At 55.9% G+C, this 10,587-nt stretch overlaps 2 protein-coding genes across 5 annotated transcripts; one reads left to right on the top strand and one right to left on the bottom strand.

Annotated features, from left to right (window-relative positions):
• Positions 1-282: 282 nt before the first annotated feature.
• On the bottom strand, positions 283-1,692 carry TLX2 (T cell leukemia homeobox 2; the record flags this gene model as incomplete). Its single annotated transcript, XM_080814689.1, has 3 exons — positions 283-499; positions 662-899; positions 1,293-1,692. 3 exons carry the CDS (start codon positions 1,690-1,692, stop codon positions 283-285), a joined length of 855 nt encoding a protein of 284 aa, XP_080670815.1.
• Positions 1,693-7,489: 5,797 nt separating this feature from the next.
• On the top strand, positions 7,490-10,168 carry PCGF1 (polycomb group ring finger 1). Of its 4 annotated transcripts, none has more exons than XM_080814510.1 (10): positions 7,490-7,615; positions 8,047-8,152; positions 8,307-8,459; positions 8,618-8,689; positions 8,812-8,917; positions 9,079-9,112; positions 9,211-9,297; positions 9,641-9,721; positions 9,824-9,867; positions 10,034-10,168. In XM_080814510.1, exons 1-10 carry the CDS (start codon positions 7,523-7,525, stop codon positions 10,089-10,091), a joined length of 834 nt encoding a protein of 277 aa, XP_080670636.1. In that variant the 5' UTR covers positions 7,490-7,522; the 3' UTR covers positions 10,092-10,168. The 4 variants fall into 4 exon arrangements, with proteins under 4 accessions (XP_080670636.1, XP_080670637.1, XP_080670639.1 ...); XM_080814512.1 differs by lacking the exon at positions 7,490-7,615 and adding an exon at positions 7,847-7,973 and having other exon boundaries at positions 8,372-8,459; XM_080814511.1 differs by lacking the exon at positions 10,034-10,168 and having other exon boundaries at positions 9,824-9,964.
• The last annotated feature ends 419 nt before the right edge of the window (positions 10,169-10,587 follow it).

Raw genomic sequence — 10,587 nt, 5'->3', positions numbered from 1 at the left:
CTCCTCGGGTTCCAGCTGCGGTGCGACCGCAGTTAAGTGGGAATTGGCGGGAAAGGCCACGTCTAAACGCGTGGCACAACCTCGAAACGCAAGCCTGGGAGCCCGCGGCGGCCGCGGAGCCCTCGACGACAGCCTCAAAGCCAGCTCCTCCTCACCAGCTCCGCTACCACGGCACCACGGCTCCACAGCGTGGTCAGCCGCGCGCTCCATGGTCCTGGGCCGGGCGCTCCGCACGGCGCCTCAGTCCGTTAGAGAGCTTTCGGCCGGTCGGGCAGGCGTCGCTCACACCACCGAGGCGAGTCCGGACACGGAAGCCACCTTGTTGTCCTCGGCCCAGGGCTGCAGGTTCTGCAGCGCGAAGAGCGACGAGTTGTGCAGGCAGAGTGGGTCCGGGGGCAGCGGCGGCCGCAGAGGCCGCGGTAGGGCATCCTGCTGCAGGTGCAGGAGCAGCCGTCCTGCGCGGTGCCGCTCCGCTTCGCGTTCCTCCGCCGTCTGGCGCCTAGGCGAGCGGAAACGCGGGGTCATCTAGGCCGGCCCTCGCCTACCCCGCGGCCACCCCGCGCCTCGTCACCGGCCGGGCCCGCGGTTCCTCCCCAACCCCGCGCCGCGCCGCGCCACCACTTGACGCCTCCCGCGAGCCCTCGCTCGCCCCAAGCCTCACCGCCACTTGGTGCGCCGGTTCTGGAACCAAGTCTTGACCTGTGCGTCGGTCATGCGTAGGGCCTTAGCCAGCGCTGCCCTCTCCGCCGAGGCCAAGTACTTCTGGCGTAGGAAGCGCCGCTCCAGCTCCAGCACCTGCGAGCGGGAGAAGGACGTGCGCGGCTTCTTCCGCTTCGGGGGTGTCCGGTTTTGGTAGGGGTGGCCTATGCGCCGCGTCCCGGAGAAGGGCGAGAGTGCAGCTACAGAGAGGAAGAAGAAACAGGGCAGGGTGTTCAGGGCTGCCCTTCCAGGTGTCCGAAGCCCGGCGCCATCCCAGCAAAGGCCTCCAGACAAGAAAGGGCCTCGGAAGAAATGGCCCTCCCCCTTGGGTGAGGAAGAGACAGCCCCCGGAACTTCACCCTGCCCTACCCGCAGTGTGGACAGTGGGCTGCAAAGGAGGGCGCGGACATCGACGGCAGCTCCCTCCCCATTGCCTCTCTGAGCATCAGGACCAAGAGAAACATGTTGGGGGAGGATCCCCTGGGATGATCCGGGCGGGGAGCGTACGGGGAACTTGATTCGGAGCAGAAGGATCAAAGATGAGGAAAAGGGGTCAATGTGGGGCTGGACGCTGGAGGGTCGGGCAATCTCACCCGTGAGCCGGTCCTTGGCAAAGCGGCGGCCGCTGTCCATCCAAGGGAAGGTGAGTCCGGCTAGGCCCCCGGCTCCGCCCAAGCCCGAGGGTCCAGGCACTGCTGGCGCGCTTCCCGCGGGCGGAGGCACTGGCATTGGACGATGCGCCGGGACGCGGATCACGCCGCCTGGGCCCATGCCTGAGCTGCCAGGTAGCGGGGCCAGCGAACCCGCGGGACCGTAGCTTGAGGTTGCGTGAAATCCACCCGAGAACGCTGCACTCTCCCCATGGCCCTGGCCGGCGCGACCCGGGCCTAGGCCGCTCCCGGGGGGTTCCGGGCAGCTCAGGATCTGATCGATGCCAAAGCTGATTGGCTCGTGGTGCGGGAGGTTGTGCGAGGCCAGGACCGCCGGCTCCATGGGTCCGGGTCAAGGAGGACCACAGGAGTTTTGGCGGTTAGGGAGGTCGCCCCAGGCAACTCTGGGAACCCAGTAGTGGAGCGCTCGGAGCGGCAGCCTCAGGGGCCCGCGGGGCTGGCCGCTGCGGGTCTCCGGGGCCCCCGGGACAGCTTCATCCCTGTGCACGGGGAGTAGCCGCGCCCGTGCCGGCCTCTGCCGGGCGTCGGCGCAGGGACTCGCATCCCGGGGGAGCGCGACCGGCGGGGGCCCCAGGAGCGCCCTTGCTGTCCCTGAAGCGCAGATGGACGCTGGGCTGCCAGGGCCTCTGCCCGAGTCCGGGGTGGAGAGGGTTGGCCGGCTGGGGATGGGGCAGTGACTGACAGATCAGCACTGGGTGGATAGTGGGGGCTGGGGGTAGGGCAGGGGCGGGGCCGTACCCGTTAAAGGGAAAGAGACGCCTGTTTGAGCCAAACGCCGGGACGACTGGCGGGCGGGGATGGTGGGGATAAGGGGGGGAGGTGGCAAGGGTGTTAGGAACCAGGCTCAGCACGGGAGGGGCCGGAGCAAGGGCTGCTGCGCGCTGAGTCAGGCGAGATGCGCACAGCAACTCCATCCTCGCTGGCCTCCGCCTTTGGGCTTCCTCGGCCTCACCGGCTTCCTCGCAGGTGTCTTCTCCCACAGCCCCCAATTTTCGCCTCGCGATGGGTCCTGCTTGCCGACTCCCAGATTCGTTGTGGCCCCCGCCTAAGTGCCCTCGAAGACCAAATCTCGTTGTGGCTTCCTGGCTGTGATGGGAAGAGGTTGGGAACGGCGACGGCGATTTGGAGGCTCGGGAAGAGGACAGGTGTGGGAAGGGGGTGGCGGGGCGCGTCTAGTGGGCTAGGGCGGGGAGCAACCACTCCAGGCCAGGGACCCTGGGGCACCTCCCGGCCTCTACCGTAGGGACCCTACCTTCTTCCCCGAACCCCAGTAACCGGTGCCCTGTGTTTCTTAGAATTTCGATTTTCTGAAATCGGTGTAAAGCGTACCATTGGCTCAACCCAGGCTAAGTCAGGCGGATGAGAGCCTGGGGGTGGCGTTCCGCCCCCCACAGGGGACCACCAACGCGGGACTCTGCCGCTCCACTCTGCGCCTAGGAAGTCAATTCTCAAACACTTCCCCCTCAAAGGCGAGAGGACAAAATCGCCACAGGCGACACGTGGGTCCTCACTGAAGCCTTCGGCGGTCTCAGCCGCGTCATTTTCCTTCACCCACCCAACTCCAGAAACTGTGCCTGGAGTGTGTCAGGGATGGGAGGTGGGGAAAGACTGAAGGCGCTCGGTGACCTTGTGACCTCTGGCCGGGGACCCAGGAGCTGGGAGTGTGTGAACTCTGCGTCCTTCCCGGGATGGGACCCGGGCCCGGCGGGCCCCTGCGCTTTAGACCCGCCCCCGCCGCCGCCCGGCCCGGTGCAGGCCGCCATAATCGGGTTAGCTGGGTCGGAATTACATTACCTTCCCCGGCCCGCCCCGGCCCCGGGGGGGCCCTGGCGCCTCCGAGCCGGTGAGACTGGGCGCAGGGAGGGGGGTTGTTCCTACCATTCCGAGACGGGTGGGCACGGATGAGCCACTCGGCCTGCCTTGGACACGTGGGTGGCCAAAGGACCCCACCCTGCTGTGTCAGCCCTAGCCCCTAGACCCCACCCCACTCTGGTGCTCAGCTCCAGTCGTCTTGTTACCCGTGTAAGCCGAAATGCCTTCCAAGTCTAATAGATGGGTCTCCCTCGGTGCACGGATCTTCCAGTTGATTCTCCAGGATCTCCTGGGAAAGACTGCCCCTCCTTTCTCACCAGCAGATGGGCTGCAGCCCTGCGCCTGAGGCAGGGTGAGGGGTCTTTTCTCTCCAGGGAACTGCGAGCGGTATTTGGGCATCTGGGCAGGAAGATAAAAAAACGAAGGGAATGGACTCTCCCCACTAAAGCCACCACCCCCTCCTTCAAAGTTCTCAGAAGCCTTAGTCTGAAGGGGGTGAACCATAGAGGAGGGAGGCAGCATCAGTAATATGTGACTTCCTTCCCCAAATTCTTGTCCACTTCCACTATCCAATTTCCCCAGCCCTCTCTGACCCTGCAAATAGCCCCTTCTGAAGGCGGGGGGGGGGGGGTTCCCGCCAGTTTGGTAGCTGTGTTGTTATCTTGGTGGGTTGGTGGGAAAGACAGACATTATCACCTCCCCTAGTCCGTCACAGAAGCCCAAGCACCCTTTCTCAACAGTAAAGAAGTGGGGCTACTAGGGGCCATGAAACTTCTGCTGTTCAGGCAGGGAAAACCTCCAGAGGCCACTTGGGCTGGATCCCCTGAATGAGAAAGGTGAGCCTAGGGAGACAGCAAAGTAAGTAAAGACGCTGGCCTGCAGGTTAAGAATCTGTCAGTCCTTTTCTCCACTCCAGTGTGTGGGCCTCTGAGGAAAGGCTGGGCTCTAGTGTGTCTGCAATCAGGCTGAATAAATCCTTTTTGAATGAATCAGTGAGGGAGGAAGACCTGTATACCTGCTGACAGTTCACCCTGCCTTTTGAGGTCAGCCCTGATGGCACTGCCATCCAGAGATTGCCCAGCTGACCCTTGGAAGAGAATGGTCACAAACCCAGTAATATATACACATCTTCTGGGGAGTTACAAAAAAAGAAATGAGTGCCCTATTTTTAAGAAAAAAGAGTATTCAATTCTGTCAGCCACAGTCCTAGGAATTCCTCTGCTTGTTTCCAGCTCTTTGATCCCGATTCCCTGGAAAAGGTGGTTCCTGCTAATTTATATCTAAGATGGAGGTCAGGGCCCCTCCATCCAGGCACAGGACCCCTATATGCATGTGGTCCCCAACCTTCGTTTTCAGGCCTTCAAACTTGCAGCTTCACAGGAAGAGGCATGTCCCCAGCCTGTGCTCCAGTGTCCTCCCTTCCTTCCTGCTTTTTGTGCAGTATCTTTCCCATGAGATGGTCCCCACTTCTGTATCATCATTTCTCTCATTAGCTTAGTCCTTCCTACCCCCCAACTGTCTTAGGTCTATTTTACCTGGACAAAAATCCTTGCCTGACTCTTCAAGAGAGATTATGTTTTCCTTTTCCTTGTGCTCCACACAACCACTTCCTCTACTTCCTCATCGTTTATTCTTTTAATTTTAATTTTAAGGTAATTCTACACCCAGTGTGGGGCTCAAACTCACAACCCCAAGGTTAAGAGCAGCAGGCTCTACTGACTGAGCCAGCCAGGTGCCCCTCATCCTTTATTCTTTTAATCCACTACAACTTGGCTTTACCACACTCTTTTTCAAAGAGCTCCAGTGTCTATTATCAAGGATTTCTTGACATATTTTGCTCTGGTGATTACCAACTATTTCTTGAAATATCCCTTTTGGTTTCTGTAATACTGTCTTATTTTACATCTTAGGCCTCCGTAGTCAAGGCTTACATTTTTTTTCTCCACCGACTTCGCTTTTTCCACTGAAGACTGAGCATTCTGAGAGCTCGAACTTCAGCTTTCCCTCTCTCTATTATCTGCTGAAGGTTTCTTCTGTTCTAATAGTCCCATCTATTATATCCACTCAGAAAACTATGGGACCTCTATCCTTGGCTCTGACACTTGTTGTGTTCCAACCCTCTGTCCTAACCTTCTGGTGAGCTCCACCTGCCTTTGCTGCAGCCACCTTAAAGTCCAGCAGGCTGGAGGAGGTGTTCACCTCCCAAGCTCCTCATTCACTCCCTCCTATGCTTCCCTTTGAAATGTCTCATATACAGCCCTTTCTTCCCATTCCCACTGATACAACCTAATCTAGGCCATCATCACCACAGCATACATTTATTCAGTTGTTCATCCAGAAAACTTTGATTGAACTCCTACCACACACCAGGCACTGGAAGTAGAGCTGCAGACACAATAGAAGAAAAAAAAAATCCCTGCCATACAAAGCTTATATTCTAGTGGGGGAGGCAGGTAAAACACAAGACATATATTAAATAATAAATGCTAAGAAGAAAACAAAATAAAGGAAAGGGGGAAAGTGAAAGGACAGGGGTCGTGATTTATCTAAAGTGATCACAGAGGGCCTCACAGAATAACAACCTGGAGGAAGAAAGGAATTGTTTAGATATCTGAGCATTTCAAGTTGGTGATAATGCAAGTATATCTTGGTGTTATCTGTGGAACAAACAGTAAGGGGTCCAGTATGGCTGGAGAGACCATGCAAGGCCTTGAAGCATTATAGGACTTGGGCTTTTATTCTGAAAATGGAAACTATTAGGTTAAGGAAAAGATGCCTGATTTTAAAATATTGGTTTTTTTTAAACAAGTTTCTTAGGGTAAACTAACATACAATAAACTGTACATGTTTAAAGTGTATAAAAGTGTATGTGTACACACATGAAGCCATCACAATCAAGATAACAAACACATCCATCAACTCAAAAAACTTTCCTTATATCCTTTTTATTCATATGGAAACGTGGAGCAAGGAAAGCAGGCCAGAAGCCACTGCAATCAATCATCCAGAGGACAGATGATGGTATCTTGGACTGGGGAGGTAAGCAGTGGTTGTAGTGAGAAGGGGTTGATTTAAAAATCACTAATCTCATATTTTTTTGCTGCTTATCCACTCCAATTATTCAAAGATAAATGAGCAAAAAATGTTTCTTTCATAGGGTAACTCCCTCCCTTCAAAAAAATGTCTGCTAGCTCCCTATTGCCCTTAGGCTAAAGTCCCAGCTCCAAGAGGCCTTGCTTCTATCACTACTCTCAAATCCACACCGTGGCCTTCTTCCTGTCCGCCTTTCCAGTCATTCCCCTTCACTCTGCCTTTTTTTCTTTCCCCACCATATTTCTTATCCACGCATCCCAACCCTATTCTCTAAATTGTGCCTACACAAAGTCCCACTTCTTCCAGAGAGGAAGACCGCCCTCGGTGGTCTCCACTGGGATCATTCCCTTGAGTCTCCCAACTACACTTGATGTTAATACTTCACAGTAAACTTATCCTTGGTTTTTAGTCTCACTGGAAGTACCTAGAGATCGCGGTGTACAAGGTCTAGAGCTCCTGCGACTCTCCTGAGTACGGGACTGGGCCTATGCTACTGCAGTCTCTGGCTGCTTTGGCGTGTCTATGTGCCGTAGTGTCCCAATCCTCCTCCCCTCCTCCTTCGGCATCTGCTCTGCATTAGTCTGTCCCAGGCCTCCGCAGGCGCCGATGATTGAATCATCATCATTAACCAGGGTCTGCCCCCCCTCCCCTCCACAAGCCCCGGCGGCAGGGGAGGGGGGGGCGAATAAGATCACTACACGAAGTCCCTGGGGGTCCCTCCCTCCCCGCCACCCTCTTCAAGACTCCGCAAAGCCCCGAGAAACTCCCGCCGTGGAGCCGGGAGAAGGCCTGCCATCCGAATGAAGATCCGTAACGTGGACGCGTCAGCCGACGAGGGCAACAGTACGAGGAAAGGACCCAGGAGGGGCTTCTCTAGCGGGGTCCTGGTCACGGGAGGTCGACGACCCTGATCGGCGGCGGGCGGAGACCGCTGGGCCCTTTGGGGTAGAAGGGGGCAGTCTTTTGCTGCCTCCAAAAGTTAGTCCCGGGGTAGGGTAGGGTCTATTGTGATGATTACTACAAGAGGTCTGTGAGATAGGACCCCCTCCCCACAACCCCCTCCCTAATTACGGATTGAGGAGGGGGAGGGGCCCGTGGGGCTCAGGTGAGCACACGGGGAGAAAGGGACATGGGCGGGGCTTTACAGAGGGTCAGCGAATCCGAAAAGACCTAAGCCCTCGTTGCTGGGCGACAAGTCCCGCCCCGCAGGCGGCACCGGAAGTGGCAGGCCGGGATCAGCCTTTAAGATGGCGTCTCCTCAGGGGGGCCAGATTGCGATCGCGATGAGGCTTCGGAACCAGCTCCAGTCAGTGTACAAGATGGACCCGCTACGGAACGAGGTGCAGGGGCGGCAGGGTTACTGCTGTGGTCGGCTAGCGGCGCGAACTGGGGCCGGCTGGAGGACGGGCGGTGGCTGGCCTGGCGCCCAGTGCGCCTGCGCAGAGACAGGGTGCCCAATGCGCCTGCGCGATTGCGGTCGGGTTGCCAAACTCCGAGCTAGGACGCTTGCGCATTGTGCCGCCCACGTCGTGTAGTCTCCCCTGGGAAAGGAAGGTCGGGCGAGTCCAAGTGAAGGGAGCCCCCGCTGGGCGCGGAGCCCCCTGCTGGGCGGAGGGGGAGTGTCCGCTCCCGGGAACTAATCCCTTGGAGACCGCGCGGGGAGACTTGGCCAGACTTGGCCGTGGGGTTTGTTGAAAGGTATCTCCGGAGCTGGGAGGGCGTATGATTTGGGGTTGGAGGGGGTGATCGGTGACGGAGAGTGGATCTGCAGGAGGAGGTCCGAGTAAAGATCAAAGACCTGAATGAGCACATCGTCTGCTGCCTGTGCGCTGGCTACTTCGTGGATGCTACCACCATCACAGAGTGTCTTCATACGTGTGAGTGCCCTGGACCCTGGCTAGTTCTTCCAGGCCCTAGTCCCCACCAGGCCGGTTGCCACACTGCTGGCTGCCTCCCCCAACCACCCAGGCACCCCACCCAGCGCACGAACCCGATCCCCAGAGGGCCCGAGAATCTTTTTCCTTCCTGCAGTCTGCAAGAGTTGTATTGTGAAGTACCTCCAAACCAGTAAGTACTGCCCCATGTGCAACATCAAGATCCACGAGACACAGCCACTGCTCAACCTAAAACTGGACCGGGTCATGCAGGACATCGTGTACAAGCTAGTGCCTGGCTTACAAGACAGTGAGTGACCAACCTAACTTTGAGGGGCCTCTAGAAGACTGATGCTGGAGATGACAAGGGCTTTGGTGGGAATCACATAGGTAAAGAGGTTGACAGTCATGGGGACAAAGTATGAGGGAGGGCTAATACTTTATTTCCCACACTCCCCTCCCTTCTAGGTGAAGAGAAACGGATTCGAGAATTCTACCAGTCCCGAGGCTTGGACCGGGTCACCCAACCCAGTGGGGAAGGTATGTCCCTTGGCAGCAGGAGGGTAAGATAAAGCCCCCAGAACATCCCTCTTGCCCAGTTTTGCTCTCTGGGAAAAAAGGAATATGGAATCTGTGCCACTGTCCTCACTACTCTTTCTTAGAGCCAGCCCTGAGCAACCTCGGCCTCCCTTTCAGCAGCTTTGACCACTCGAAAGCCCACTACTATCGCTATGATGAGCAGCTGAGCCTGTGCCTGGAACGGCTGAGGTAAAGAGCAGGTCCTGAACTGTCTGCAGTAACAGTCAGTGACTCAGAACCAGGGAGGGGCTTGCAGTCAGGGAGTGTCTGTTCCCTTGAAGAGAGTATACCGTAGTGCTGGGTGGAACTGGGAAGGATCAGACTCCCTAACTTGTGTCTGTTTCCCCCAGTTCTGGCAAAGACAAGAACAAAAGCATCCTGCAGGTGAGAGGGGCTGAGGGGAGGGCCTCTCTAAGGACACTCACTTCCCTGTGGCCTTTCCCTGACATACCTTTCCTCTTGCCTTCCATCCCTGTCCCCAGAACAAATACGTCCGATGTTCTGTTAGAGCTGAAGTTCGTCATCTCCGGAGGGTCCTGTGTCACCGCTTAATGCTAAATCCCCAGCATGTAAGTATTTCTATAGTAGGTTTTTGGGGGAAGGAAGGGGTTGAAAGGGAGGGACAGAATCTGTAGTAGATCATGGTAGTTCTTGACCTACATGAGAGGGCAGTTTTTTGGGTTTAAAAATTTTATTTATTTATTTGACAGAGGAAGAGATCACAAGTAGGCAGAGAGGCAGGCAGAGAGAGGGGGGGAAGCAGGCTCCCTGCTGAACAGAGAGCCCAATGTGGGGTTGATCCCAGGACCCTGAGATCATGACCTGAGCCAAAGGCAGAGGCTTAACCCACTGAGCCACCCAGGCACCCGAAGACAGCAGTTTCTAAAGCTGTGCCCCCATTTCCCCTCCTAGGTACAGCTCCTTTTTGACAATGAAGTTCTCCCAGATCACATGACCATGAAGCAGATATGGCTGTCCCGCTGGTTCGGCAAGGTAAGCTGGGGCCAAGGCAGTCCCCAGGGCAGCAATGGGCTGAGGGGGCGTTTTGGGTAAGAAACTCCCACTGACTGCTTCTTCTGCTTGTTCTCTCCTTAGCCATCCCCTTTGCTTTTACAATACAGTGTGAAAGAGAAGAGGAGGTAGGGGCCAAGCCCCCACTACATCCCTGTCCCCTTCCTTCCCCAGATATTTATGTGAAATAAACTGCGGCTTTATTTTTTGAAATAAAAACTTTAAAAAGCATCTGTTTTTTTCCTTTCTTCCTTCCACATACTCATGCTTTGTTCTGTGTTCTGCTTCCCTCAGAAATCCTCTGAGTTTCATCATGGAGGAGGGCCTCTCTATGTCCGTGGTCCCTCAGTGAATTGCCAAAGGAGAGGCAAAGGAGAGGGGTAGAGGACCCTACACATATAAAACTCAGAAGGTGAGCTAAGTGGAACCAGGTTACCCATACCAGCCTTTTTTTTTTTTTTTCCCTTTGGTGAAGGGAAGGCTTTCTGGAGGGGAGTTCTCACTGTACTTGAATTTTGTAACATATGCTGCAGGATTGAGTGGAGGTGTCCTAACTCAAGAGCAGTGAGGGTAGGGCTAGGGTTGGACAGGGGCCACTGCAGGACTGAAGAAGATTGACATATTATTTATTTATGTGACACAGAGAGAGAGATCACAAGTAGGCAGAGAGGCAGGCAGAGAGAGAGGGGGAAGCAGGCTCCCTGCTGAGCAGAGAGCCCGATGTGGGGCTTGATCCCAGGGCCCTGAGATCATGACCTGAGCCGAAGGCAGAGGCTTTAACCCACTGAGCCACCCAGGCACCCTGAAGATTGATATTTTTTTTTAATTTTTTTTAATTTATTTATTTG

Source organism: Martes martes (assembly GCF_963455335.1).
Source record: "Martes martes genome assembly, chromosome: 9".
NCBI classification, from domain to species: Eukaryota; Metazoa; Chordata; class Mammalia; order Carnivora; family Mustelidae; genus Martes; species Martes martes.
Note: the sequence above shows the minus strand (reverse complement) of the source record. Positions and strands in the feature narration are given on the sequence as shown.

Excerpts from the sequence above, each read along its gene's own strand:
- PCGF1 (XM_080814510.1), top strand. The coding sequence starts at position 7,523 with ATGGCGTCTCCTCAGGGGGGCCAGATTGCGATCGCGATGAGGCTTCGG. Across the intron at positions 8,690-8,811 it reads CACCCAACCCAGTGGGGAAG|AGCCAGCCCTGAGCAACCTC; the intron begins GTATGTCCCTTG and ends ACTCTTTCTTAG. Across the intron at positions 9,722-9,823 it reads TGTCCCGCTGGTTCGGCAAG|CCATCCCCTTTGCTTTTACA; the intron begins GTAAGCTGGGGC and ends TTCTCTCCTTAG.